We start from the raw sequence: 26,453 nt of genomic DNA on the forward strand, positions 1-26,453 counted from the left end.
CAGTCTTCGGGAAATATGTGTCAGTTCCAAATATACCACTCTTTCCGAAAAAGAGCTGACCTATTTACGCATGCGTTGACGATGACGTCGGATTGTTCAGTGTGTATATAGACAATTTTAATTTTGATGCCTGGGCGCAGCCATCTTAGTTTGACAGTGGCGCCCCGTATGAACCAAACTGGGAAAGTCCGCTCCGGTTCCTCTTGATGCCATCTTGGACTGTGCTGTGCGTGTTGATGCTGCGACGCGGCAGTGTAAAAGTGCAGTTTCGCGCTGCTCGTGAATGGTATCAGACACCTTGGTGCTATTTTTTGCTTTGTTTGAGAGCGCCAGCAAACCGTATACCATCCGTTTGACATGGCGGCAGCTGTTGGAAGCAGCAACACTAGCAGCCCGGGCGGCTGCGAAGGATTGTGCTCCGCTTCCACAGGCCGAGCTCGTCAGAGTTAACTGTGAGGATGTATCTTTTGTATCTTTCACGATACATGTATTTTCAGTCATATTTTATAATCGCAATGGTAACTGTACACACATACAGCGAATGAAACGTACGGGCAGCTACCGAATGCGGAATAGAGATACTACGAAAGATGCTTTCCAGACATCGCCGCATTCATTTAACGTGAAGTGCGACCCATATCAGGTCATGTATTTCCTCTCGACAGGGCATATTTATATTCGATGTTGCGCTTGTTTCATTTCGCATTAAAGCAGGGGCAGCGTTCATCGCGGTTACGTCGCTAACTGCTGCTATCGCTACCGAGCTTGGCAAATGCATGCGTGTCGGTGGTCCGCAGGCGACCTAGTGCGAAAAGCATACGATCGAGCTGTCCTGCTTCAGCATTGTATACTTTCAAGTTAAACCACGTTTCAGTGCGAAAAGCATACGATCGAGCTGTCCTGCTTCAGCATTGTATACTTACAAGTTAAATCACGTTTCAATAACAGCACATAAAAGAAGTAGTGTTTAAAGTAAAGCATCCGTCGATGTTTTTATGCAGCCTTAGTACGTCCGGCGGCCGCAGTATCATTGTATCCCCGCCCCGTCGTAGCAGCACAGTCTGCACGACGTATTGTTGAGCAAAACGTCGAAAACCTTGTCGAAAAAATTCGCAGCACATACAGCAGCGCTTACGAAAGCGGCGCCGCCCGCTGGCACGCCGTATGACGGCACTCTCGCCAAGCGCTACACCCAAGCCGTCGCAATGCCTAAATTGTTTAACATCGAAGGCATATTCGACGGCGCTTTCTGATGGCTCAGCGATAACGTAAATGGTCTCTTGTGGAACTGTCTTACTGCCGATCCCATTGCATCAGCAAAACTAAAGATGTAAATTTCGGTGATGCCATAGCAGCGGAGCCAGCGTGCAGACGATGCGGTGCGCCGTACCAGTTGAGAAACTTGTTTGTATTGCAGTTATCAGCCACACGGTATGGGTCAGAGATCCGCAAGGACGATTTTTTTTTTTTTTGCTGTCGGCTTATTGTTTAAGCGAAGAACAGATTTTAGTCTGTTCTGGCTCTGGCGGAAGAGATCCACCGTATCGTTGGGGCGGAGGGCTTGCGGGAGGCACTACCTGCCCGGCGTGCGTGTTTACTACAGCGGAGGAAATAAAATGGGCTTCATATTCGTGAGTTCGTCATTGGTACTAAGTCTTTCTGGCTTACACAATACGTTCATAGGCGAATTAAATCAGGATGGACTGGAAAGCAGTGCAGCAGAAAGATATGACAGCTGCACTAGCGCTGTCGTTGCATGCTTCCCGCATACGCTCTCGGGAATCATCTCGCGATTTCTTTGGTTGTTTGTGCAGTCCACGAACGCGCATTGCTGTCCTGATGACATTACTAAAAAGGGCGCTCATAGAGGTATTTAAGTGTCTCAAATGACACTATACTGAAGTGCGAGGCCGCTCTGCTATGCAGGAAGCGGGAGAATGCGCAGCCCACTCGGTACTGGCAACAATGGGCTGGCGCAATGAATCTTGTTAGAGTATTTTCATCCTCTCCGGCTTGCTCTCGGTTAAACGGTCTACACTTATACGAGAATCATTAGCGTTAAAAGTTGTTGCAAGCTCTAAACTGTCCTTCTCCTCTTGTTTAAATCACTGACCTTTTTGTGCGCCAGTCCACGTTTAGTGCCTTGGTGGACGCCGTAGAGCAAGTCTATGAAAGTAAGAAATTTGCATATCCAGTCCAATATAAGAAGGGTCACACGTAATCGTTGAAGAATAAGTAGAAGTCAACGGTGGGTATCTTTATGAAATGCCGTTAAAAATACAGCAAAGAACATCTACGTAAACACGTCTCATTTTCTATTCATTAAGTATCACATAGTGGCGATTTACTGAGGCAGGGGGCTTCGCTCGAGTGCACGGTACAGCCTTAAATCTGCGTGTGCATACTGCAGCTACAAACGGTAAAATTACACATCGCTTATTTTTACTATTAAGGTTTGCTGCTGCAAGGCCGCTCGGAGAAAGAACCGCATGCTTAATGCGCTATTCTTTTTTTCTCACGGTGGAGATCAGTTTTGCCGAAATTTCAGAAGCGAAGCAAAATAGCACGCCTGCGTAAAGTTTATGCTGACTGGAAAACTTGTGCGTAGCTGCCGGCGCTGGCAACTACTCGCAAAGCAGGTGCGAAAAGCACTGGACCGCCACTCCGTGTATGAATCAGCAATTCCAGGAAGGGTATGTAAAAGCAGCGCACTTTATTTCAGAGCACGTTTTCACAGATAAAATATTCGTCGAGGATAAAATACGCGCTACAAATTGAGCATCGAATGTGCAAGTAAATATAAAAATCAAGACCCGCCATGAGCTGAAAAAGTGGTTGCAATTGAGAACGCAGTAGAGAAAGCGGTCAAACATTTGCGCAAAGTTCCAATGGCGATTCTTAACTAAATTTTGGAGTTGAAGTTCAAGGCAGGGGAACAAAAGAGCAGATTCGCTGCTTAGATGGGAGGCAAAATTTTCTTAGATGGGTGCAAGGAGGGGGTGACACGGCTGGCATTGTGTATCGTAGCTAGCTTAATTCTCTAGAAACGAGAAGCGTACAATATGTGAAACAACTTGAGGATGCCACCGACACCTAACACAAAGTCTGCTACTTGGCTCGTGTTGCCGCGATGCATGAAAGGGCTGGATACAGGGTGAGGGGCAGTGACTACAGGCTCGTCTTCCTCCCTCGATTGTGCGCCTTGAGTAGTCCAATGAACGTCTGCGTCGAGCAGATGACGCAGGGCCTCCCGAAGACAGTGTGCCCGCGATCACCTGGCTGCGGCACCTCGGCGGCGGCCACGAGCCCCTGCAACTCCTCCGGGTCTTCGGTAGGGCAGAGCCAGGTTATCTGCTTCTCCGAGTCGTCCGAGTCCCGGTAGTGGGCGTGCAAGGCTTCCAGTCGGGGCAGGCTGTTGGCCAGCGAGTTCACGGCAGTGCGGGCGAGCCCGAGCAAAACCACGCTGAGCGTCGCTACACAAAGGTAGCGGAGAGTCGTCGCCTTCTTCATGTCCTCCTGAATAAAACGAAATACGGGAATCGTTCACAAAGCGTCACACGAAGTTCACGTGTTAATGAAATGAAGCCGCACACGCTGCCTACTGCTAGATTATCTACATGGTGCTGCAAAACCTAGCAAAACAACGAAGACTATCGCACTCAGGCAGATTCACAGCCTGATAAAAAATAAATACGCCTGAACATACGAGGCTAAGCTGGAAAAGCACAACATTCATTACGCTTCCCTTCAAAGCTTTACGACACTGCCGGCTTTGCTATCGCTGTTGCTGTGGCGCAGTGTAGCAGAGCAGAAAAAGGGAACAAGAAAAGAAGTTCCGGCCCGAATTCTCAAAACATGCGCGTCCAGTAACATAACTGACGGCGTGGCTCCTCGTATGGATGCCTTGCCATGATGGCACAGGGGCCACAAACATTATGTATAGAAATCAGGCTACAGGTATGTGAATTTAAGCTGTTTTCTCCTATTGCTCCTATGCGCTACGAGTAAGCTAGTTGTCACCACTCATCATGGTGTCGGTGACGCTACAAGCACAACTACCTCGAAATAGGGCATGGCAAAGTTGAGCCCCTTGTACTTGAGAACCAAGGTACGCAGCCTAACATTATTCGATAGAAGCTCGCCCAGGCGCTTGTAGTCTTCAAGCGGATTCTCGGAATAGTCGATGATACGCAGTTCGGCCAGCATACAGCTTGCGGTAAACTGCAGGGAGCCCCGCATGGGCACATTGCAGATTGTGAGACGTCCATCCAAGTGGCTGACGCTCAACGGAGCCATGTCAGAAGGGTTCAAGTAGAGCCCGTGCGTGCAAGGAGGGCAAGCCGCACTCCAGCTGACAAAGCCGGAGCGAACGTCTAGGTCGTGGATGCCGGGACAGTTCTCCGCTAGTTTCTGAAGTGCGCTGTCATGGCGAAGGCCGCACGGAGGAAGGGAGAGCGCCTGGAGACGGCGGAGCGACGTCAGCGCTGCCGCCAGGTCTAGACCCTGTTGGAAATGGCAGGAACTGACATTCAGCTCAGTGAGGTCCTTGAAACTCTGGAACAGGTTGGTCAATGGTCCCTGACAAGAATCAGCCGCACTTGCACCACCAATGTACGGCGACGGCAGCAGGATGAGACTAAAGGTCCGCACGTCGTTCCAACGGTGGTTCATGGTGGCATCGCTAATCTGTTGCGCGAGATAAATTTGGTTGACGGCAACTACTACGAAAGGCTCGGGGATACCCGCCGGTTCCGTAGATGCCGCCAGGTCACTAAGCCGTGCGCAATTCCAGCGTAGTCCTTCGCGGCGGTACAGCACGTTGGAGCAAACGAGTGCGCAGTGTCCGAACTCGAGCGCTGCTGGTACTTCCACCGGCAACGGCGACGAGACCTCGGAAGTGAACACGAACCTCTCCATGTTGTGCCGATTGGCCAAGATGCGGGCGCACCTGAGGACGGAACTTACAAAGCATCCGCTCACCAAGTGTACATGAAGGTCTGTTACGTTCGGGCAGTACTGCAGGAACGCTTCGAGAAGGTCGAAGTTGGGATCGCCGGCTACCTCGACGTACAAATGACGCAGGTTGCTTGCCCGACCGCCGCGAAGGTCGGTGTCAACGTTCCGAATGAGCTCGACATGGTTACGGGCTTCAGTTTGCTTGTCTATCATCGAGAATTCCAGGTGTGTGAGCTCCCGGAGCGTTTCCAACATGAGCCGCAGGAAGTCGGGCGCTTTCAACAGGCAGGCGACAGCCTGCAGGGTGCGTAGCCTTTTACAGAGGCCGGCTAGTCGGAATAGTTCATTCGGGTCAGCGACGATGCAGTTGGTAAAATGCAGAGTCAAGAGACCCGTCCCATTGGTTTCGAGATATTTCTCCAAAACATCTGCAGAGGCATTGGCGGGAAGCCAGAATTCCGACGAAGCTGCCATGTTGAAATAGCCTAGAACTATCTGTGCACCGTTCCGTACTGAAGTCTGTGAGCCGAGGCTGTTTACACACAATCTGCTTCTTTTTCTGAACAGTAGACGAAGCCAGTCTGAGATGTGAAACGCAATCAAGGGCTGCCTATCTAAGTGGAGGTAAGAAGAGTATCTATTTTTGATACGGATTGGGGCACAACGCACACGTGAGGCCCGTGTGTATCAGGCTTCGTGGTGCTTTTGCGCAGTAATTTTACAGCGTGACGTGAGGTACTCGTTACGGCAGTTAGATATTATTAGGTTTTTTTTATTGATCTGTTCTGGCACATTACCCTTTTCCCCAGAAATTTCCCCACACACAGCTCCTCTGCATATAGTTTTTGTTTCGAACCCTTGCACTCGAAAGCGACATCTTTTTCCTACCCCGACAGTTTGCTGACGCTCTTGCGACGTGCGCGTTATGTAATTGACATCATCATAAAAGTAGGCGCGAACTATCAGCGCGGTACAGTTAGCCATGCGTGATTTGCACCTTGGTGGTGGCGAGTATCACGTGCTTTTCTTCTGCGACATAGCGATCTGATTGATATCAGCAGAGAAGGTGGAAGTCTTCATCTGAAGTTATAACTTTTGCTTTTCCCCTTCAATAACGTGACTTCCAAATGAGACGTACGAAATTTGCAGCATTGCTCCTCCCGCCCCCCGCACCCAACTCCCAGCAAAAAAAAAAACGTTTTCACTCCAGATGTTTTTTGTTCACTGCCAAAATACTGCTATGCCGGTCAAGTGTGAACGTTTCATTTTGTGATTCTGATCTTATGGCATGATAGATAACGCACTACGATATCAAGTATTCAGTCGCTTTGCGCTATCGAAACAACGTGAACTTTAAACCATAGGGAATTCTATTTACTTATTTCTGCAGTTTTTGAGTAATTATTACCGTGTGAAGGCAGCCATTCAGTGGAGAAGATGGCGGCTCCGGCTTTGGTATCGGGAGGAAATCCGAGTTAGTCGAACAAGTTTTACAGACCAATTGCAGCATCGACTCTGACAAGTAAACCAATTGCACTAAAATAACACTTTACCGGTAGAGGGAGAATAAAATGGCACACTGTGGTTCAAGATCGCTCAATTTAACCAGAGTGTCTCAACAAACATGCAGGTACCTTCACAGCTGTGAGCGATTGGTTGTAAAATGTTCATTCAAGAATATTACTGCAATCCCAAACCAATCAAGTTTGATCTCCGGATGTCTGGTTTTGTGACACAATAGAAATATGAGTGAAAATCATTTGCTGTCACACTACGACTAATCCTTAAGCATTCGCATTTCACACTCGTAACCATCATGGGATTTCTCAAGAGTCTGACGCTTCCAGGAGTCACTAAACGGGCCGGTAAAGGTGCGAGCTTCCCTAGGCCCACAATAACAAAAAGACTTTTCCTAAGTCTGTGACACGACGTGAGCTCATAGCTTTCAGCGCAACGGCATATGGCAAAACAAAAGGAAGAATGAACACAGCGGCTGACTGACAACTGGTTTATTCAGTGGAAAACATACTTAAGCACACCATCACCAAAGCAGCATTGGGGGCTAGTTGGTTTAGCACTTCAAGAAATTTGCGCACTGCGCTATACACAGACAGACAAGAAATCAGGAAACACAGGAAGCGCGCTTTACCTGTGTATGTGTTTCCTGCTTTCTTGTGTGTTCTTGTATAGCATAGTGCGCAAATTTCATGGAACACCAAGACCAGCGCAGGCGCATACCGTGCAAAGGAAAAAAAGGGCCACACATCACGCCTTTATCTCAGAATCTTCGACAGAAACATCTTTTCTGCGCTCTATAATAGAAATGACTGGTGGCTAACACATTACGAATCCCCTCTCTGGATATAATTATGCTCATATCGTTTTTCGTTCAGTTTTCAATATGGTCCTGCTCTGAATTCTCGCATCCGAGAACATCGGTGAACAGTCCTTGCAACAGTCACAGGGCTCACCAAGATTGTGCACTTTGCCCATTCATTAAATCTCTCGCGTGCTCCCTGATCAGGTCGTTGACGCAACGTCCTGTCTGCCCAGTGTACGATCTTCTACACGTCAAGCGGGTTTCGTACACAACGCCTGTGGCGCTTTCCACAAGACGGTTCCGGCACCTCTTTTTGCGTCCACGCTTTTTGTTTCCACTTGCGACGCGGCGAGCTGGCCGAGCTTTCGAGGGGCGGAAAAGACTAACGACACGTTATGCCCGCTTTCCACTTTTTCGAGGCCATGGGAAATTCTCTTTGCTTTGGTCTGCGGAGGGGTTGTTGCTTCCTTCAGTGTAGTCTTGAGCGCTTCTAGTTGCGGATTCCCAGCCCCCCATTCGGGTCTGCGTACCTGAGTGCGGGATTATAGAGAACCTCCTATAGCGGTGGTAATAAAGTTTTCGATCAGTTTTGCAAGTCAACCCCTGCCCATCATCGGCTGCTATGCATCAGAGTCCCAAGAACCTGTGGCGAACTAGTTTTCAGGCGAAAGCCTTTCTTGGCTCATGGGCTGCGAAACTATCCCCAGGAAAAGTTCCCAGGAAATGTTCGCACAAACTGACAGCTGAAAAAAGATGTCTGCACCGGGGATCGAACCAGTAAATTCTGATCCCCAGCCGAGTGCGTAAAACACTAGGACACGCTGGGCTTTTTGCTTCTTTATTGCATGGGAAAAATTCCGCGGAATAAAAACTGAAACAGCTGGGCTCGCGAGAGACCGATCGTAATTCTCTTTGTCTATCGTGATTACAGCAGTAGCGATGACAACGACGATGCAGTCAGTGATAACGATAATAATGATAGTGGAGATGGCAATGACGGTGCACTTAGTTGATAAAGATGATGGATGGCAATGACGATGCAGTTAGTGAAAACAGTCCTGTAAACTGGCTTTCGTCATTTCCGCTCTTACGCAGACTGAAGCGCAGTCCTGTAATTTTATTTATCCGCTGCGTTATTGCTGGTGGCCTCTCTTACGAGCACACATTCGCTATAAACGTCCTAATGTGACTATGAAATCAGTTACAAATGTTTAAAAAGAAGAAAAACTGTTTTTTTGCAGACGCTCGTTATAGGCGCATTAATTTAGTGAAAGGAACTCCCTGCAGACGTTACCCGCAAACATGAGCGGAGCCTAGTGTCTGGCAGAAAGCGTTACGTGTTCGCATCAATGTAATAAATACGACACACATTGAAAATGAAACACATTCTCACGACTCGGCCATCGAACTTGTATCGCGAGGTTGGCTCGCACAGAGCAGAACAGGAAAGCAGACGACGACGGCTCTATAGCAGCATGACTGATCGATGTGCTTTTTCCCTCTCCTGATTTCAGCTCTGCTTCGCCTCTCGACCGCTGCACCCGAAAATCGACTTTTAAATAAGTGGCCGACGGTACTCGCTATTTTCGCAGTGCAGTATCTACGCAGAGTTTACCGATTCTCCTCTTCACTATTTTGCAATGGAATAAAAAATACCGCAGTAGTTCTGTTTGTTCCATCGGTGAGTATGACGAGCAAACGTGCTTATTCGTGAATCTGATTTATTAATTCAAGAAATGCCGGCTAGATTTCACCGCGAGTTCGTAGGTTAAAGTGGGACCCTGCGTCATGTTCTGTTGAAGTGTTTCAGTGTATCCTCATTACGACGGGTACAATGTTTGTTTACAACTAAAAGTAATCGGCGTAACGAAACACTTAATGAACAGAGTCAATTTTAGGTTGCTTAGAATGATCGTGTAAATGGCGATCAATGCTAGCTAAAAGGATATCACATAAAGCCGAGGTAGCACATGACGCAATGCACATCTCTATATTTTGCAGATAAAAGTAATTCTCAAAGGTGATGACTATACTACACGGCTGAAATTCTAATGGCGCTTTCTTTGTGGCTTGCATTGGTATATTTAGTTAGCATTCATCGCCTTTAACACGATCATTTTGAGCGGTCTAATACTGACTTTGCTGATGAAGTGTTTTGTTATTTCGATGATATTTTATTTGTTCTAAGCAAACATTTACCATTCTGAAAAAGGATGCACTGAAAAGTGTACTTAATGATTCCAAGAAACATGGCAGAAGACACACTTTCACTACGAGCTCCCGGCTAATGCCAGCCTGCAGTTTGAGGGAAGGCACATATCACCGCACCTTCCCCTCCTGGCTAGGACACGGCGGCGAGGGTGAGGTGCGGCCTCTCCTCTCCACTTCACGTGACAGCCTCCTTTCTCCTCTCTCTCTCGACTGCTGTGGCAAGGGAAGCGCGCGCTGTGTGTGTGTGTGTTGGCTGGGGGTGGTTTTGGGGAGAGTGAGTGCGTGTGTGGTGGTGTGCAACGAGCTCTACAATGCTCGATAGTAGGTCTCACAATTGACGACCGTCTCACCTGGATCCCTGCGGACAAAGCCCTCATTTCCCATCTGGACCGTGTGGGAAGAGCAGTCCAGCGTCTCCTTGCAAATGGCAATGGTTGCTCATCCACTTGGGTAATCAAGCTCCTTGAAGCAGCGGCAACATCGGTCATCCTGTATGCCCTTCCCTTCGTCTTCCTTCGGTCGACTCGAGTAATCCCTCTCGACACGATTCGAAGACGTTGGATTAGACGATTCCTTGGAGTCCCTCAGTGTTCACAGATTCCTGCTACCCTCGCGAAAGCCGGTATCTACCCTCTGGATCTTCTCCTCGCCCAGAGGGGACACCCACATTGACCGTTTCAGCCATGCTCCAGATGATGTCTCACTCCTAGCACGGCTGCACAGCAATTCCCATTCTCGTATGGGTAAGCTGTCTGCAGTGTACAGGGAAATCATTGGTCCCGTCCCAGGCTTCTCAGTCCTACCCCCTCCGCCTAATCAACCCCCAATTCTTATCCTTTTGGGTACGGACGGTCACACCAAGCGTCACACCCCTGCAGCTGCCTTCCAGCAGACAACTGCAGCTCTCCTTGAAGAGTGTAGAGGATCTACACTCCTCTTTAAGGATGGCTTGATTCGTCCCGCTACCTTCCAAGCATCTGCTGCCATGACAGCACCGCAGCTAGACCAGTCTAGGTCCTACCGCCTGTCATTCCCTGCCAGTTCAACAGCTGCTGAGCTTGCCAGTCTTCACTTAGCCGCACAGTTCATCGCTTCCATTGTCCCTTCTGGACCTGTGAATGTTCTGTGTGACTCCAGATCTGCTCTGCAGCTGCTGACTATCCGCCATGGCATCAACCTCTCGGTGAACATTCTCCGAGCCCGACTCCTAGCCCTTCGGGACTAAGGGTATCAACTGGCCCTTCATTGGGTTCCAGGACATACCGGAGTCCTGGGCAATGAGGAGGCGGATACCCTGGCCAAAGCGGCACACGACAACGGCGGCCCTGTCACTGAGGATGTCACACCTTTCGACTTTTCACGACCCCTCTTGAGAAGGTCAGTGAGGTCGTTCTATCCAGACTGTCGTATTGCCGCTGGAAAACATCTCCAACTGCTCTCTGACAAACTTTCACGGAAGGACAAATCCCTCCTCCCACAACTTCGTATAGGCTGCACATGGACTCCGTCCCGCATGTATGCCTGCGACCGAGCTCCCAGCCCAGCCTGTCCCTCTTGCGGCAACACTGGGGCACTTGCTCCTTGTCTATCCAGCCTCCACTGGCCATCACCAGAAACTTCTGGCTGGCTACCGGAATCTTGGTCTCCCTGCTGATACGGAAGGGCAATTGCTCTTCCCGGCTCGGAACCAACTTTCTGCTCACCGGCTCCTCCTGATTTACCTGAAGGAGACCGGCTTCAGGTCTATTCTGTAGGCATGGGCCTATAGTGCTTCGTGCGGCAATGGCGGCGTCAACTGCGGCGTCAGCTACCTTCCCCTAATTCCAACTTCCCCTTCCCCCTGGTCACCAAGAGTGATGCCGCAAATATAGCTAACATAAGACGTGATCAGTATCCCCACCCCAAAAATAAACTATAGTCACCACCACCACCACCTCGACAGTGCGAACCGGACGGGCCAGCTGAACGGATGCGTCCAGGAAAAGACACGGACTTGCATCAGGTGACCAGCGTTGCTTGATTGCGCGCGCGCTGCCGAGGAAGCCATTAAACTGGTTAACCCTTTGTTCCTCGGTGTTCGTGTTGTTCTTGGGGCCACCACTGTGGTCTGAGCTAGCGGAGCGTTGTTTACTCTGAGAGCGGATCCGCAGCCCCGTAGAGAATCTCACATTTTTGGCGCAAAACGTGGGGCCCTGCTAGCGTTCCAGCGGGGAAAGCTAGCTCTGCATGAACAACATGACCAGCCCGCGCTACGGGCTGTCTGACCTAATGATGTTGGCCGACGTCTGCGGCCAAGCTCGGGAGACCTCGAGCATTAGCCATCTGGCTACAACAAATCCAACCGCCGATGCGATGTTGAGAGATCAATGGGACGTGTTGCATGATGACGCAGGCACGGCTACCGTCCGGACCGTTGCCCCGGGCATTCCCGGTAAGCCCATCGAGCCGCAACTGTCCGATGGATGTGGCTATAGAAGTTCCGTCCTTTTGAACGTGTCCCCTGGCGCACCCGCCGATGCGGCTCGCGCTAGTATGTTCGCGCCGGGAACTACCGGCCAGCATCCGAAGCCCGTGCCCAGTGGCAGGGGCTTCCAGGCCCAATCGCTCCGCCATGTAACCGGTGTGACTGCCAATGCAGTTCGCCAAACGAGAGCTTAATACAGGCATACCTAAATTACTCGTACAGCCATCGCCCGTCGGCGGCGGCTACTCTTCGTTCCTTTCACCCGCTGCGCACGCAGGCTAGCCCGGTGCCCAAATTGCGTCTACACCCGCCAATTCGGCGAGCGCTCCCCGTCCTTTGACGGAGAGGCATGCAGCGTACCCAGCATCGGGAGATCTCCAGCTGCATCACAAGCTACCGCCCGTTGGCGACGGCTTTATCCCCCCCGGTATTCAGTCGGAATGGCCCATTGGCCCCGATTGGAGAACGCCCGCAACAGCGGCACGCGCATCAGACCCGATGGCTAGTGAGCGCGCCGTATGTCACCCGGAAGGAGCCGCCGCAGACGTCCTCGCATCCGCTTTGCAACAGCTGTTGAAGGAGGCGCGCTCGCCTAGCCCTCGGATCGGCGTACCGATAGCCACCATAGAGCAGTTTGGCATTGTATCTGGCGCTCAAATGAATAAGTCTAAATGTTCGGGTCTGTGGTTCGGTTCATGGGGAGCAATGCCAACTCATTATGCTGGAATTGAATGGTCTCGTGTTCCCCCTAAATACCTTGGAGTTCCCCTTCATGCATTCAAGTTTAGTGGCCGTTACTGGAAAGAGCGGGTCGCGGCACTCCAAAGCTATGCTCAGACTTTTGTTCTGCGCCGCCTATCAATTGTTGGCCGGGCACAGGCATGTAACATGTTTCTGGCTACAAAACTTCATTATGTTTTGCAGGTACTTCATTGCGCGAGGAATTACATTCACAGTTTTCACCGAACGTTTGCGACGTTCATATGGTCGTCCAGTTGTGAGCCTATACGGCGCGATAACTTATTCAGGCCTGTTTCTGGTGGCGGACTAGGTTTGACACATCTCTATGTCAGACAGTTAGTTGCTCGTTTCTTCTTTTTCCGCAATAGCTCCAATCCAATCACCAGAGCATCCCTGCAAACTAACCTTGTGAACCTTCTTCCAAACTTAGTGGTCTCTTCCAATTTTACCTATCGGCCCTTATTATTTGGTTTTATGAAAGAAGTTTACGATTCGGTGCGTTTTCTGGAGTTCACTTCTCCTATGAGTACTTAATCTCTGTTTCACGGAAAAATTTATATCAAGAATTGATATCTATGTTGTTCCCCCCTTCCTTATATCGTTCACTCTATTCTAATTGTATGGGGCATGACGTGCTAAAAAGGGTGCGCAAAATGCCGATCTCGCCTTCTACTAAAACGTTTTTCTTTAAACTTCATGCCGAGGTTTTGCCTGTTAAAGTGTGGCTTCAAAAAAAATATTTTCGTTTCTTCTGTTATTGTCGGTTATGTGATACACCTGAAACCATCGAACACTGTTTTATTGCCTGCAAAGATGCAATACTATTTTGGTACATTCTGCAAAGAACATTGAAGAAAGACTTTATTTTGAATTTCCACAGTGTGCGTTACTTGATGACCACCGAACATGACCACGAACACTTTGACATGATTTTCCGCCTGTGGAAACCGCGTATGTTGGATCGGAATGCTGAGCCTCTCGTCTCCCCCGCTACTCATTTCGGCCAGATGGTGCACCAGCTTAGAGACATTTACGAAGATAGTGACTATCAACCGGACTGGCTGCCATTCTTGATCTGTTGTCTTTCCTTGCCACCGTTTTAGTGAAGTTGTGCTAAGTCGTATTCTAGTTGTGCGGTGTTGTGGTGTAAGTTTCAATTGTACTTTTCGCCGACAGGCTGATTACTTGCTAAAAAAGGTATATAGCTCTACGCTGAATTTAAAAGCATGTAATAAATACCATGCTAAAGAAAAAAAATGTGGGCGTAGTATGGCGGTAGAGCCCTCGGCTTGGAATCCCAGGGACGGAGGTTCGAGACATTTTTTTTTAAATGAGGAGTCGCCCACCTCTTAAGCGTTGCTAGGGAACGCCGGCATAGCTTGGCGAGGGGGCTGCGTAGCTGGCCTTAGCTGTGACGTCATCGGTCGCGGCATATGTCACTCAGTTTCGCGCATACGCAGAACTGGCAAATCTGTGCACCGGCTCACGCGAAGCTCGGCTCCGACCCTCGTAGTGAAGCTTTTCGCTTCAAAACCTCCGTGACGCTGACGGCTCGAAATGCTGGCGTGGTGAAGATTTCGCTTTATTTCAAGATTTTGAAGCTCTGATTGCTTGCTTGACCTTTGCCTTGTGTTGACATCTAAGATAGAGGCTGGATATTTGTTAAATATTGCAGGAAGGTAATATTGACGCGTACTTCTATATTTGGTGGATTTTTTCAGGGTCTCATGTGGTTCTTTGGGTATCACGCAGCGGGCTGGGGCGTGTAATATTTTATAATCGTCGTTCCAAAAGTGCTTAACTACAACTGTTTCGACCATCAGGAAGCTGAACTTCGGTGCATTGATCAGCTTAGAACACCTGTATCTTTGTTTACACGCAAGTAGTGACGTTGAGCGCTCACAGATTATGACTAGCAGCTTACCGGTATCGCTAAAGAGGAAAGTATATAACAGTTGCATCTTACCCGTACTCAACCATGGGGCTGAAACGTGGAGGCTAACCAAGAGAGTTCTACTTAAGTTGAGAACAACCCAGAGGGCTAGGGAACGAAAAATGGTAAGGGTAACATTAAGAGATAGGAAGCGTGCAGAGTGGGTCAGAGAAATAACTCAAGTTACCGGCATTCTAGTGGGAATTAAGAAGAAGAAATGGACATGGGCAGGACACGTAGTGCGAAGAGAGGAAAACCGATGGTCGCTTAGGGTAACAAACTGGATTCCAAGGGAAGGAAAGCATAGCAGGGGGCGGCAGAAAGTTAGATGGGCTGATGAGGTTAGGAAGTTCGCAGGGGTCAAGTGGATGCAGCTAGCACAGAACCGGGTTAAGAGGAGAAATATGGGAGAGGCCTTCACCCTGCAGTGGGTATAGTCAGGCTGATGATGATGATCATGATGAATGACGTTGTTGAAAATAACAAATTCAAAATTGAGTTAATTCTAGAAGTTTACCTTGCTGTACGATGGCCAAAAACAGTCAAACCATAGCGCAGCGCACTCTAAGGTAAAACCTGGACAAATATTTTCACACGGAGATTGGCAAGAGCTATCACACATTGTACAATGTGCAGGAAATGGCGCGCAGATTTTAAGGCGAAATCCTTTAATGCCTTATCGTTGTCAGCAGGGGCTGTCGGCAGAGACTGTCACACTTTCGAGTGAGATAGTTGAAAATACATATATAAACATTGGCAGTGCTTTATCACCGGTTAAACCTAGTTCAGTTACAAAAGCAACACCTGCATGGCTACGAGTTCGGTTAGATCGTGGTTGGACATCACATAAGACCGATAAGCCTGCCGCTCAGCTTCTTTGTGACGTCGCTTGGCTAGATGCTGTCTTTCATCCCATGTCTCTGTAGGTCACTTAGCTCTCTTACTCTCATTCTTTCTGTTATCGGCAGCCACCAGCCAGGCAACCATCTTGGTGATGGTGGTAAAAATATTTTAATGAAAATACTTAGGAGGTTGTAGCGGCGGTTGGAGTCTTCAGTCCGGAACCCCATTGGCGTAGGCTGCTGTCCGCGCTCTTTCGATGAGTTCTTTTTGACCGCTTGCATCCGAGATGGTCAGAGCTGCCTCCCACCGCTCCTGCGTTGGCTGGTTATTAATAGGGACAGTCTGATTCAGCTGGCATGCCCACACCATATGGTACAGGTCCGCCTTCTCCCCGCAGAATTTGCATTGTGAGTCAAATGACTGGATCTATTGCGAGTAGTCTTCGTGGGTTGTTAAAAGTTGTTGGCTGTAGCTTGCGGAGGTGTACCTCCTCCCCTTTGTCTAGTGTCTTTGCCGGCGGAGGGTAGACCCGGCGAGATACTTTTAAGTGCTGAAGTATTTCAGTGTAGGTTAGCAATGGGGTAGGATGTTCCACGAGATCCGTATTGGGTGCCCGGGAGAGAAATGCTCAGGCTGAGGCGTGTGCGCTCTCGTTCCCTGGGATGGCCTGGTGACCTGGTACCCATATTAAGTGTTTATGCGTGGGTTGGTAGCCACGGGTGTAACTATCTTGCAGGATTTTAGCTGCTAGCGGTGCAATCCTGCCCCTGAAGTAATTGCGATAGGCTGTCTGTGAATCTGTAAGAATGTATTCTTAGGTAGTGTATGTTGCAGCTAGGGCAATCGCCACTTCTTTTGCAGCCAGTGTGTCTTGGCTGGGCAATATTAGTTCATCCACGGTTTTATTTTGGTGCAGTACCGCAACGGCCGCCATTCCCTGTTCAGGACTCACAGCATCGACATAGAACACGCCCTCGCGCCCGCCGTAGTGCCTTTTTATAGCTTCCGCTCGTGCTTGTCGTCTTGGCTGGTGAAAATCGGGCTGTATGTTCCTCGGCAAAGGAGCTCCCTTGAATTGTCCTCTCCATGAGGCTGGTATGTCGCTTTTGGGGTCTAACTGTCGGGGGCAATTGACGTTCAAGTCGTTCAAGACTTGTCGGCCAGTCACAGTCGTGGAGAGTAGGACCACCTGCGCCGTGAGGTGTGCCTCTATCAGCTCATCTGCCGTGCTGTGGACGCCCAGTCGTAAAAGCCGGTCCGTCGATGTCGTAAGAGGGAGGTCCAGGGCCTTCTTGCAGGCTGTTCTGATTATGACGTCGAGGTTCTTGATGTCAAACTTCATGAGACAGAGGTAGGGTGCTACATAAACGATGCGGCTCACGGCGAAGGCCTGCACCAGTCGGAGAGTATCTTCTTCTCGCATCCCTGATTTCCTTGTCGTGATTTCCTTGTCGTTATTCGGGCGATCATCAGTACCCGGGTTCGAACCCGACCTCGGCGGCTGCGTTTCGATGGAGGCGAAACGAAGAGGCGTCGTGTGCTGTGCGATGTCAGTGCACGTTAAAGATCCCCAGGTGGTCGAAATTACACCGAAGCCCTCCACTACGGCTCCTCTTTCTCTCTTTCCACTTTCACTCCAATCTTCCTCCCTTCCCTTACGGCGCGGTTGCGGTGTCCACAGAAAAACAAGTGAGACAGTTACCGCGCCTTTCCCTTCCTATAAATAAATCAGTTCTAAATCAGTTCGGGCGATCATCCTGGCGACTTGCTCGCTCACGAGGCGGAGTTTCTGGATGGCGAGGTGGTTGTTGCCCTTGTTATTGATGCACAGACCCAGTATTTTGACGGTCTGAACTTCTTTATGGGTGAGTTGTCAACGTGTATGTCTATCGTGGCCTGATATTTGTGCTGGCGTAAGACTAGGAGTTCACATTTTTCGGGGATCGGATGAGTTTAACTTCGCTCTTCTGCACCGCTGAGCAGCGGTCGGGCTCTCCTTCATAGTCGGTCAATTTTGGCCGCGCGCTCCTAGTATATACACCACACCACACAATCTTCTCCGCATCACCAACGAATGCGCTGCTGGCGCTGGCTGGAGGAGGACGAAACACATTTATTTTTTAGTGAGCAGGGGGGGGGGGGCTCACTTTAGGGTCCCGTTGGCCGTAGGCTGCAGTAACAGCGCGGCGATCCAGCCATTAGAGCAGGGTCCTGCAGGGCGGCCTCCCACTCTTCCATGCAGGGGTGGGGGAGAGGGCTGAGGAGGGGTAACTTGTCACGCTCGAACCATGTGGTAGAGCGTTGCCCCCTCGCCGAAATGTGGGCAGTCAGGGGAATAAAGGGAGGGGTACCAGAGGTTTAGGAGGAATGGTGTAATAAAAGTATTAGTTTGCAGGCGGAGGAAAGTTGCTGCTTCTTGAGTAGACAGGCTGAGAGAAGGGGGAGGTAATGTACGGCGAGACAGCCTGTAGTGTTCAAGTAGTTCTGTGTATGTAAGGATAGGGGAGGCATACGTGTGATCCGGGAGAGGGGATGGTTTGGTTTGGTTTGTGGGTTTTAACGTCCCAAAGCGACTGAGGCTATGAGAGACGCCGTAGGGGAGGACTCCGGAAATTTCGACCACCTGGGGATCTTAACGTATGCTGACATCGCACAGCACACCGACGCCTCTTCGTTTCGCCTCCATCGAAACGCAGCCGCCGAGGTCGGGTTCGAACCCGGGTATTCCGGACAGTAGTCGAGCGCCTTACCACTGCATCATCCCGGCGAGGCAAAAAAACAAAAATTAAAAATTAACACATGTACCATGCTGTAAAGAAAGGGAGGAAGGTGGGAGTGGAAGAAGAGGAGACAGAGGTACCGTAGCAGAGGTCTACGATCCACCGCACTATAATGACTTTTACCTCGTAATTTATTAGAGAGCCTACATGTCTGTCTCATGTAGGCTTAGACGGACATGTAGGCTCTCTACACTTTATTGGCCCCGCCGGGGTGAAGTGGTAAGACGCCCGACAACTGTGCCGGAGTACCCGGGTTCGAACCCGACCTTGGCGGCTGCGTTTCGATGGAGGCGAATCAAAGAGGCGTCCGTGTGCTGTGCGATGTCAGCGCACGTTAAAGATCCACAGGTGGTCGAAATTACTCCGTAGCCCTCCACTAGGGCTCCTCTTTCTCTTTTTTCACTTTCACTCCCACCTTCCTCCATTCCCTTACGGCGCGGTTGAACTAGGTGGTGTTGGCAGTCCACAGAAAACAAGTGAGACCGTTACTGCGCCTTTCCCTTCCTATAAATCAGTCAACACTTCAATTGTTAACGTACCTCCAAAGCGCCCTCTAGTTTTTTTTTTTACATAAGCGAGACAAATGCGAGTTCGACAGTCACTGTCAAAATTAAGACCAGGTACTTCACTGATGAGGTATATGCAATTAGATAGCAATACATGTATCTCACTAATATGTGTGAAGGAACAAGGATTAATTAATATTATTAAATTGGTTCGCAGGAAAGGAAAATAGCAATAACTGGTTGGTTGGTTTGTGGGGTTTAACGTCCCAAAGCAACTCAGGCTATGAGAGACGCCGTAGTGGAGGACTCCGGAAATTTCGACCACATGGGGTTCTTTACGTGCGCTGACATCGCACAGCACACGGGCACCTTGCTTTTCGCCTCGATCGAAAAGCTGCCGCCGAGGGCGGGATTCGATCCCGCGTCCTTGGGAAAAGTAGTCGAGCGCCCTAACCACTGCGCCAACCCGGCGGGTCAAAAGAGCAATATCTGTAAAACTTGTTTTGTGGACTCCTGAACTGCGCCGTAAGTGAAAGGAGGAAGGTGTGAGTAAAAATTGAGAGACAGAAAAAGGACAGCCCTAGTGGAGGGCTACGGTGTAATTTCGACCTCTGGGGATCGTTAACGTGCACTGACGTGGCACAGCACACGCACGCCTTTCCATTTCGCCTCTATCGAAACTCAGCCACCGGCGGTCGGGATCGAACTCGGGTTGTTGTTGTTGTGGCTGTAGAAAGAAGGAAAAGAAATTGCACGGGCCTGCTACTGGCTGTGTAGCTGAGCCACCTCCGCGGCCTCGGGCAGAGAGAAGAGAAAATAGAGAAGAAAAAAAGGAAAAGGGAGGGAAATACACACACCGCAACAACAGCCATCGCCCACCACCGAACCGGTAGCGAGTGCAATGACGTTAAAATTGGTTCACAGGAAGGGAAAAGCGCAGTAACTGTCACACTTGCTCTGAGGACACCCGAACCGCACCGTAAGGGAAGGGAGGAAGGTGGGAATGAAAGTGGAAAGAGAGAAAGAGGAGCCGTGTGGAGGGCTACGGAGTAATTTCGACCACCTGGGGATCTTTAACGTGCGCTGACATCGCACAGCACACGGACGCCACTTCGTTTCGCCTCCATCGAAACGCAGCCGCCGCGGTCGGGTTCGAACCCGGGAACTCCGGCACAGTAGTCGGGCGTCTTACCACTGCACCACCCCGGCGGGGCAGCAATGACGGCCTAGATAAATATTCGGTGGGAAACAAGCCCCCGCCGCTTGCGGCGCTGACCTACCTGTCCCAGCCCCATCAGGGGAGTACTGTTTGTCGCGTTCGTTAAATCAGACAACTTCGTAACAGAGCACAAACGACATCCGTTTATTTTTGGTTACAGCAGACGACTGACTCCCCAAGCGTCTCTCCGTGGTTTTGTCTTTGAAGTCTTCTCGTCTTGGCTTGTCTGTCGACTCGGGGCTGTCTTGTTTCGGTTTCGGTTTCGCAACACATTCCCCCCCGAAAATGACTTGTCATTTTTCTTCGTTTACGTGATTTCGAGGGGGTACAAGAGTTGGATTGGTCGCTTGAGAGATGATCCTCCAGGTAGCTTCAGCAGGCACGATCTCACCTTTCCGTCTCTTCCCGGAAACAGTTTCTCAATTCTTGCAATCTTCCATTGTTGCCGTGGCTGCAGGCCATCACGAAGGAGTATCAAATCCCCTTCCTTGAGTGTTTTTCCTTGGCGTTCATTCTTCTTTTGCACATTTCGCAGTTCCTCGAGGTACTCTCTTGTCCATCTGCGCCAGAAGGCTTCTGTAGTCTGCTGGCGTCGTACCCATAGTCTGTGAACTGATACGTTGACCTCATCTGCTTCGATTTTCCCCACGCTAGGCAGCGATGTGAGGCGTCTTCCCGTCAAGAAGAATGAAGGGCAAAGGGGTTCCGGTTCTCCGGGTTCGTCGTAGACGTGAGTTAAAGGTCGAGAATTTAAGACTGCTTCAATTTCTGCCAGTACAGTAGTTAGCTCGTCGAAGGTCAGAAACTTGGATCCGATCACCTTCTTGAGCGCAAGTTTGGCTGATCCGACGAGGCGCTCATAAAAGCCACCCCACCATGGGGCGCGCTCCACTATGAACTTCCATTCGATTCGTGCTTTTGCGACGTAGTCAAGAACTTCTGGTTTTCGGATAGAGCTCCATAAATAAAGGAGATCTCTGTTGGCCTTCTTAAAGGAAAGCGCGTTGTCACTGTAAATGACCCGAGGTATACCTCGTCTTGAGATGAAACGTCTGAGGGTCATCAGAAAAGACTCTGCGGACATGTCTTTTGCGAGCTCTAGGTGCACCGCTCTTGTTACAGCGCAGGTGAACAGTGTGATATAGGACTTGTGCAGCGAGTTTTCTCCTTTACCAAGAAGTGGTCCCGCGAAGTCAACTCCTGTTACCTCAAATGGTTGAGCCTCGTTCACTCGATCAGTTGGAAGCAGTGCTGTCACTTCAGTGGCTGGACGAGCATTGTAGCGCTGACAGGTTATGCACCCTTTGATGATTCTTTTCACTAGCTGACGGGCTCGCACAACATGATACCTCTCTCTCAACTGCACCAGAGTATCTCTTGCTCCACCGTGAAGCACTTGCTGATGTGCGACGCACGAGCAGTTCTGCTAGTCGATGTCGACTTGACAGTACAACTGGATGACGTTCGTTGTACGGCTTGCCGCTTTGTTGAAGTCTGCCGCTTATGCGCATGATACCATCGTTGTCAATAAACACTGGAATGTCTCTGAGGGGCGAGTCTGCGGGAAAGCGTTCGCCTTTTTTCACGCACTCAATTTCTCTTTTCAGGTCATCTCGCTGAGTTTGCCGTATCCAATATTTTTCGGCTTCATTCAGTTCAACCGCCGTCAATGGACCCTTGTCACTGCTCAGACGTCGCAACTTCTTGACGCATCTAAATACCCATGCAGTCACTCGGAACAGTCGTGTGGCACTGCTGTATCGATCTGTGTCCAACAGCATGGGAACTTCTGTGGTATTCGTCGCTTGAAGGACCTCTATGCTTCGTCTTTCTTCCTCCATTGGCGGAATGTTCCTTGGAAGCGAAGACATCTGTGGCCAAGCGTTTTCCGTAACCTTCATCCAGTGCGTTCCTTCCCACCAGGTGGAGCTCTCAACAAGCTGATCAGCTGTAACTCCTCGAGTCATGATATCCGCCGGATTTTCTGACCCTGGGCAATGCCTCCACGCGGAGGTATCGGTAAGACGCTGAATTTCCATTACGCGATTCTTCACAAATTGCTTCCATTGCGACGGCTCTCCTAGAATCCAGTGCAGTGCTATCATCGAGTCAGTCCAGAAATATGTCGTTTGCGGTGGCTCTTTCAGGCTCTTCAGAATGTATTGATTCAGTCTGGCAGCCAAGAGGCACGCCATCAGTTCCAGTCTTGGCAGAGTCAGTTGTTTAATCGGGGCGACCCTTGACTTGCTGATTAGGATGCTCGAAGTTGTAATCCCATCCGCATCTGTTACGCAAATGTAGGCCACTGCTCCGTATGCCACAGGACTGGTGTCAGCAAACACGTGTAGGACTGTTTTTGTGGTAGGCTCGACAGTGTCGGATTTGTAGCACCGCTGCACTTGAACTCTTTCCAATTCGTTTAGTTCCGCACACCACTGCACCCACTTCGTGTCCAGATCCGTCGGTAGGATATCATCCCATTCCACATTTCTCTGCCACAACTCCTGGAATAAAGCCTTTGCCCTGACGGTGAATGGAGCTAGCCATCCAAGTGGGTCATAGAGTCTCGCCGTAGTCTTGAGCACAGACCTTTTTGTGCTTGTACCTGGCTCGGATGGATCGCTTGCCAGTGGGGTGAATGTCAGGTTATCTGTGCTTGGGTTCCACGTCAATCCCAGCACTTTGAGAACTCCTGGGAGGTACCCGAGGTGCCTTGCTTCGCAGTCATCCGCCACAAATCGCTCGTTCAATGCCGGATTGTTGGACGCCCACTTGTGCAGTTTCATAGATGCCGCGCTGAATATTGTATTAGCTTCTTCATAGATCTTCAGCGCTTCGTCTTCGTTTTCTGCTCCCGTTAAAAGGTCATCCACATACAAGCACTGCGCCAGTAGCGAAGCAGTCTCCGGGTAGTCTCGTTCCATTATCTTCAAATGATGCTGGAGAGTCGCTGTCAGCAAGAAAGGACTTGCGGTGGTTCCGAAGGGAACTCGCTTCATTCGCCAAGTCTGTATCTCGCCTGTTGCTCCATTTGCATCCGGTTTTTCATGGTGCCACAGAAAGCGCAATGCATCTCTGTCGTTCTCTCTGATCTCGATTTGCAAAAATGCCTTTTCAATGTCGGCTACCAAAGCTATTTTGTGGCTTCTGAAATTTAGTAACAGTGCTACAAGGTCGGCTGTCAAATTCGGACCACTTTCGAGGTTTTGATTCAAGGATTTTGCCTTCTGTCCATGCGATGAAGCATCAAAAACTACTCGCAATCTCGTTGTATTACTCGTTTCCCGAAAAACCGGCTGATGGGGCATGTAGTAGATCAGCTTTCCCTCTTCCTCTTTTTCTACTATCGGTTCAGCTATGCCTTCCATGCAATACTGTCTGATGACAGCGTCGTACTCCTCCAAGAGATGAGTTTTTCGAAGTCGTTTTGTCAGTTGTGACAAGCGTTTTTCAGCAACTTCCTTGTTGTCACTTAAATCTATATTCTCCTTCCATGGAAGGGCTACCTCGTATCTAGAACCATTGCGCCTGATATTCTCTTCGAAAGAATCAAGCAGCTTGTGCTCCGCACAGCTGTCATCATCCGTGACTCCGATCGACTCGAGAGTCCAGAATCGTTCCAAGCAGTTTGCAGCTTCTCTCTCGGTAAGTGATACGCGAAGAGCAGTGATTTGCATGCATTGCGAGTCACAAGTCTTGTACCCTACTGGGCCTTGAATACACCACCCAAAGGGTGTCTCCACTGCTCGCAGTTTCCCGTTGAGCTTCTTGTTTCTTCCCGTTACAAGTTCCCAGTAGTGCTCTGAGCCGATAAGCAGGTCTACGTCACCTCTTTCGTTATCGCAGGTCATGTCAGCGGCAGTCAGAGATCCAAGTAATTCTTTAATCTTGAAGTCAGGGATCGGGATCCTTTGCTCACAGATTATGTTGGTCTCAAGAACTTCGATCTGATACATCTTCTTATTGTGCGCGGTTAGCGACACCAGCACTCTGTTGAAATCTCGTTCTGACTGGTGTCCGCCGAACACACCAACTTTCAGCGTTTCTTTTCCAACAATTTTACAACCGAGTTTTGCAGATGCTTTCTCCGTGATGAATGACCGTTGGCTTCCGCTGTCAAAGAGAGCACGTAAGTAGAGGGCTTTACGTTCGCCGACACACAATATCGTTGCCGTTTGTAGCATCACTTCTCGCTGTTTAGGTACTTCTGACGTAGACTGCAAGTTCACGGGGACAGTCGTCACATCGTTCACATTAGCCTTGACTTTCGGATGGGTGAATTCCGGATCACACATGGTTGTCGCGTGTCGTCCTGCACAAATTGTGCATCTAATCTTGCTTCTGCACTCGTTAGCACGGTGACCCGGTTTCACGCAACGAAAGCAACGTCTTCCCGATCGTAGCATTTTCTTCTTTTCTTCTAATGGAATGCTAGCACAGCAAGCGGCAGTTTCGTGGTCACTCTGTTTGCAAAAGAAACAACTTGGTTTTGCGGTTTGGTGAAGTAGAGCTGCTGACGATTTAAATTTCGTTCCAGCGCTGTTCTTTTTACTCTCTGCTGGGCTGAACATCTTCGGCTTTGACGCCTGCTGCCTCTTACTCATACTTTGCTGCGCAGCCAGGTTTTCGCGGCTTTGCACTTCGATCCTCAGAAAGTCAACAAGCTTGTTGAGTAATGACAGCGTACCTTTTGTAGCTGTTTCTCTTTCTGTTGACTCTCCCGGTGCGTCGTCCTCCCGCAGCGGAATTCCTCCTCCGGCCGGGCTCCGTGTTATGGCTTCCGACCCCTCCTCCCTCGCCACGGTCCGATAGAAGTCGAGCAATAATTATTTCGGCAGAGCGCGCTGTACGAGGGGGAAGAGCAGTGTTCCGTACGTTCCCTGCTCCTGGCCAAGCGCCTGCAGGCCGCGGATCCGAGAGACGAGGGTATCGTATAACCTCCGGAGGGAGCGTATGTCTTCGGCGCTCCGCACAGGCTCGAGGTCCAAGAGCGCACCCATGTGCGCTTGCACGATGGCGTCCGCTTTGCCGAAACGTCTGGTGAGCAGCAATATGGCGTCGTCATAGCACTGCGATGTGGGAGGGAGGCCCTGTATCGTTCTCGCTGCTTCGCCTGTCACCACCGATTTTAGGTATCCAAATTTATCCAAGGTCGTCAGACGGTCGTTTTTGTGAATCATTTGCTCGAACTGCTCCCAAAATTCTTGCCATGACACTTCTTTGCCGTCAAATTTTATGAGCTCTAACCTTGGAAGCTTCACCTGGCAGGCCCCGTTCGTCATGGCTGCGTCGTTGGGGGGTGATGCTTCTTTCGGCTGCCTCTTTCCTTGAATTTCTTTAATTTCCTCTTGGAGCTTCGCGATGTATGTAACGACCCGGTCGTCATACTCGATAGATTCCTCGTAGTCCTGCTCAGCTTCTTTCTTTGGCACTAGCGTCTCGACAGAGGCGTTAACTTCGTTCAGCTGGGTCTGCAGAGCGCTAAGTCTCGCCAACATAACACTGAGTTCTTTTACATTGTCCATGCGGCTCTTCATGCAGGAGTCAATATCGGAAAAGAGGCGGGTCACCTGAGACCGAAGAGCCGTTCTCTTCGCTTTGTGTCGTTCCATGTAGCTGCACTCTGGTAGCACTGGGCGGCGGCTTCGGGGTAGAAATGGGCTTTTTCTTCGTTATTAGTCGCCTCCAGGACTGGCAGTTGTCTTCGTTAGGTCGCGGCGTACATCCCGGGTTTCGGCACCAACTTTATCTTTATGTCGCGTTCGTTAAATCAGACAACTTCGTAACAGAGCACAAACGACATCCGTTTATTTTTGGTTACAGCAGACGACTGACTCCCCAAGCGTCTCTCCGTGGTTTTGTCTTTGAAGTCTTCTCGTCTTGGCTTGTCTGTTGACTCGGGGCTGTCTTGTTTCGGTTTCGGTTTCGCAACACTGTTGTTGTTGTGGCTGTGAGAAAGAAGGAAAAGAAAATGCACGGGCCTGCTACTGGCTCTGTAGCTGAGCCACCTCCACTACCTCGTGCGAACAAAAGAGTAGATAAAGAAGAAAGAAAAAGAAAAGAGAAAGAAAGATGTGCGCCCGCAGCATCCGTCATCCACCGCAGAAGCGGTGGCGGGTGCAATGACGGCCTACAACAGATAAACATTCGGTGGCAGGCTAGCCCCCGCCGCAAGCGGCGGCGACCTACCTGCGCCAGCCCAATCAAGGCCAGGATTAGCCACCCTCACCCCCTCCCTCGAACTCGGGCTCTCTGCTGCTGCTATATGCCGCTTAGGCTCTGCCGGCGGCTGCGTTTTGATGGAGGAGAAATGAAGAGACGTTGTTGTTGTGGCTGTAGGAAGAAGGAAATGAAAATTTGGAGGACGCTTAAGCTGCCGCCCCTGACTGGCCGCTTGCAGCGTCTACGTAGGCAACTTCTTTTACTCTGAATTCTTTTGCTCTTTTAACCAGTGCTTCTGCTCTCTTCTCCCGTCTCTCC

At 50.0% G+C, this 26,453-nt stretch overlaps 2 protein-coding genes across 2 annotated transcripts; both read right to left on the reverse strand.

The window, feature by feature from the left end:
* Positions 1–3,168: 3,168 nt before the first annotated feature.
* On the reverse strand, positions 3,169–5,430 carry LOC146199766 (uncharacterized). Its single transcript, XM_084592192.1, has 2 exons — positions 4,060–5,430; positions 3,169–3,516 (listed from the first exon to the last, which is right to left on the reverse strand). The coding sequence occupies exons 1-2, from the start codon at positions 5,428–5,430 to the stop codon at positions 3,169–3,171; spliced, it is 1,719 nt and encodes a 572-aa protein (XP_084448318.1).
* Positions 5,431–24,799: 19,369 nt separating this feature from the next.
* Positions 24,800–25,510, reverse strand: LOC146199767 (uncharacterized). The gene has a single exon (XM_084592193.1). It carries the CDS (start codon positions 25,508–25,510, stop codon positions 24,800–24,802), a length of 711 nt encoding a protein of 236 aa, XP_084448319.1.
* Between the last annotated feature and the right edge of the window lie 943 nt (positions 25,511–26,453).

The sequence above is a fragment of the Amblyomma maculatum genome, chromosome 2 (genome assembly GCF_055883805.1).
Source record: "Amblyomma maculatum isolate TAMU_Amacu chromosome 2, ASM5588380v1, whole genome shotgun sequence".
Classification (NCBI taxonomy): Eukaryota; Metazoa; Arthropoda; class Arachnida; order Ixodida; family Ixodidae; genus Amblyomma; species Amblyomma maculatum.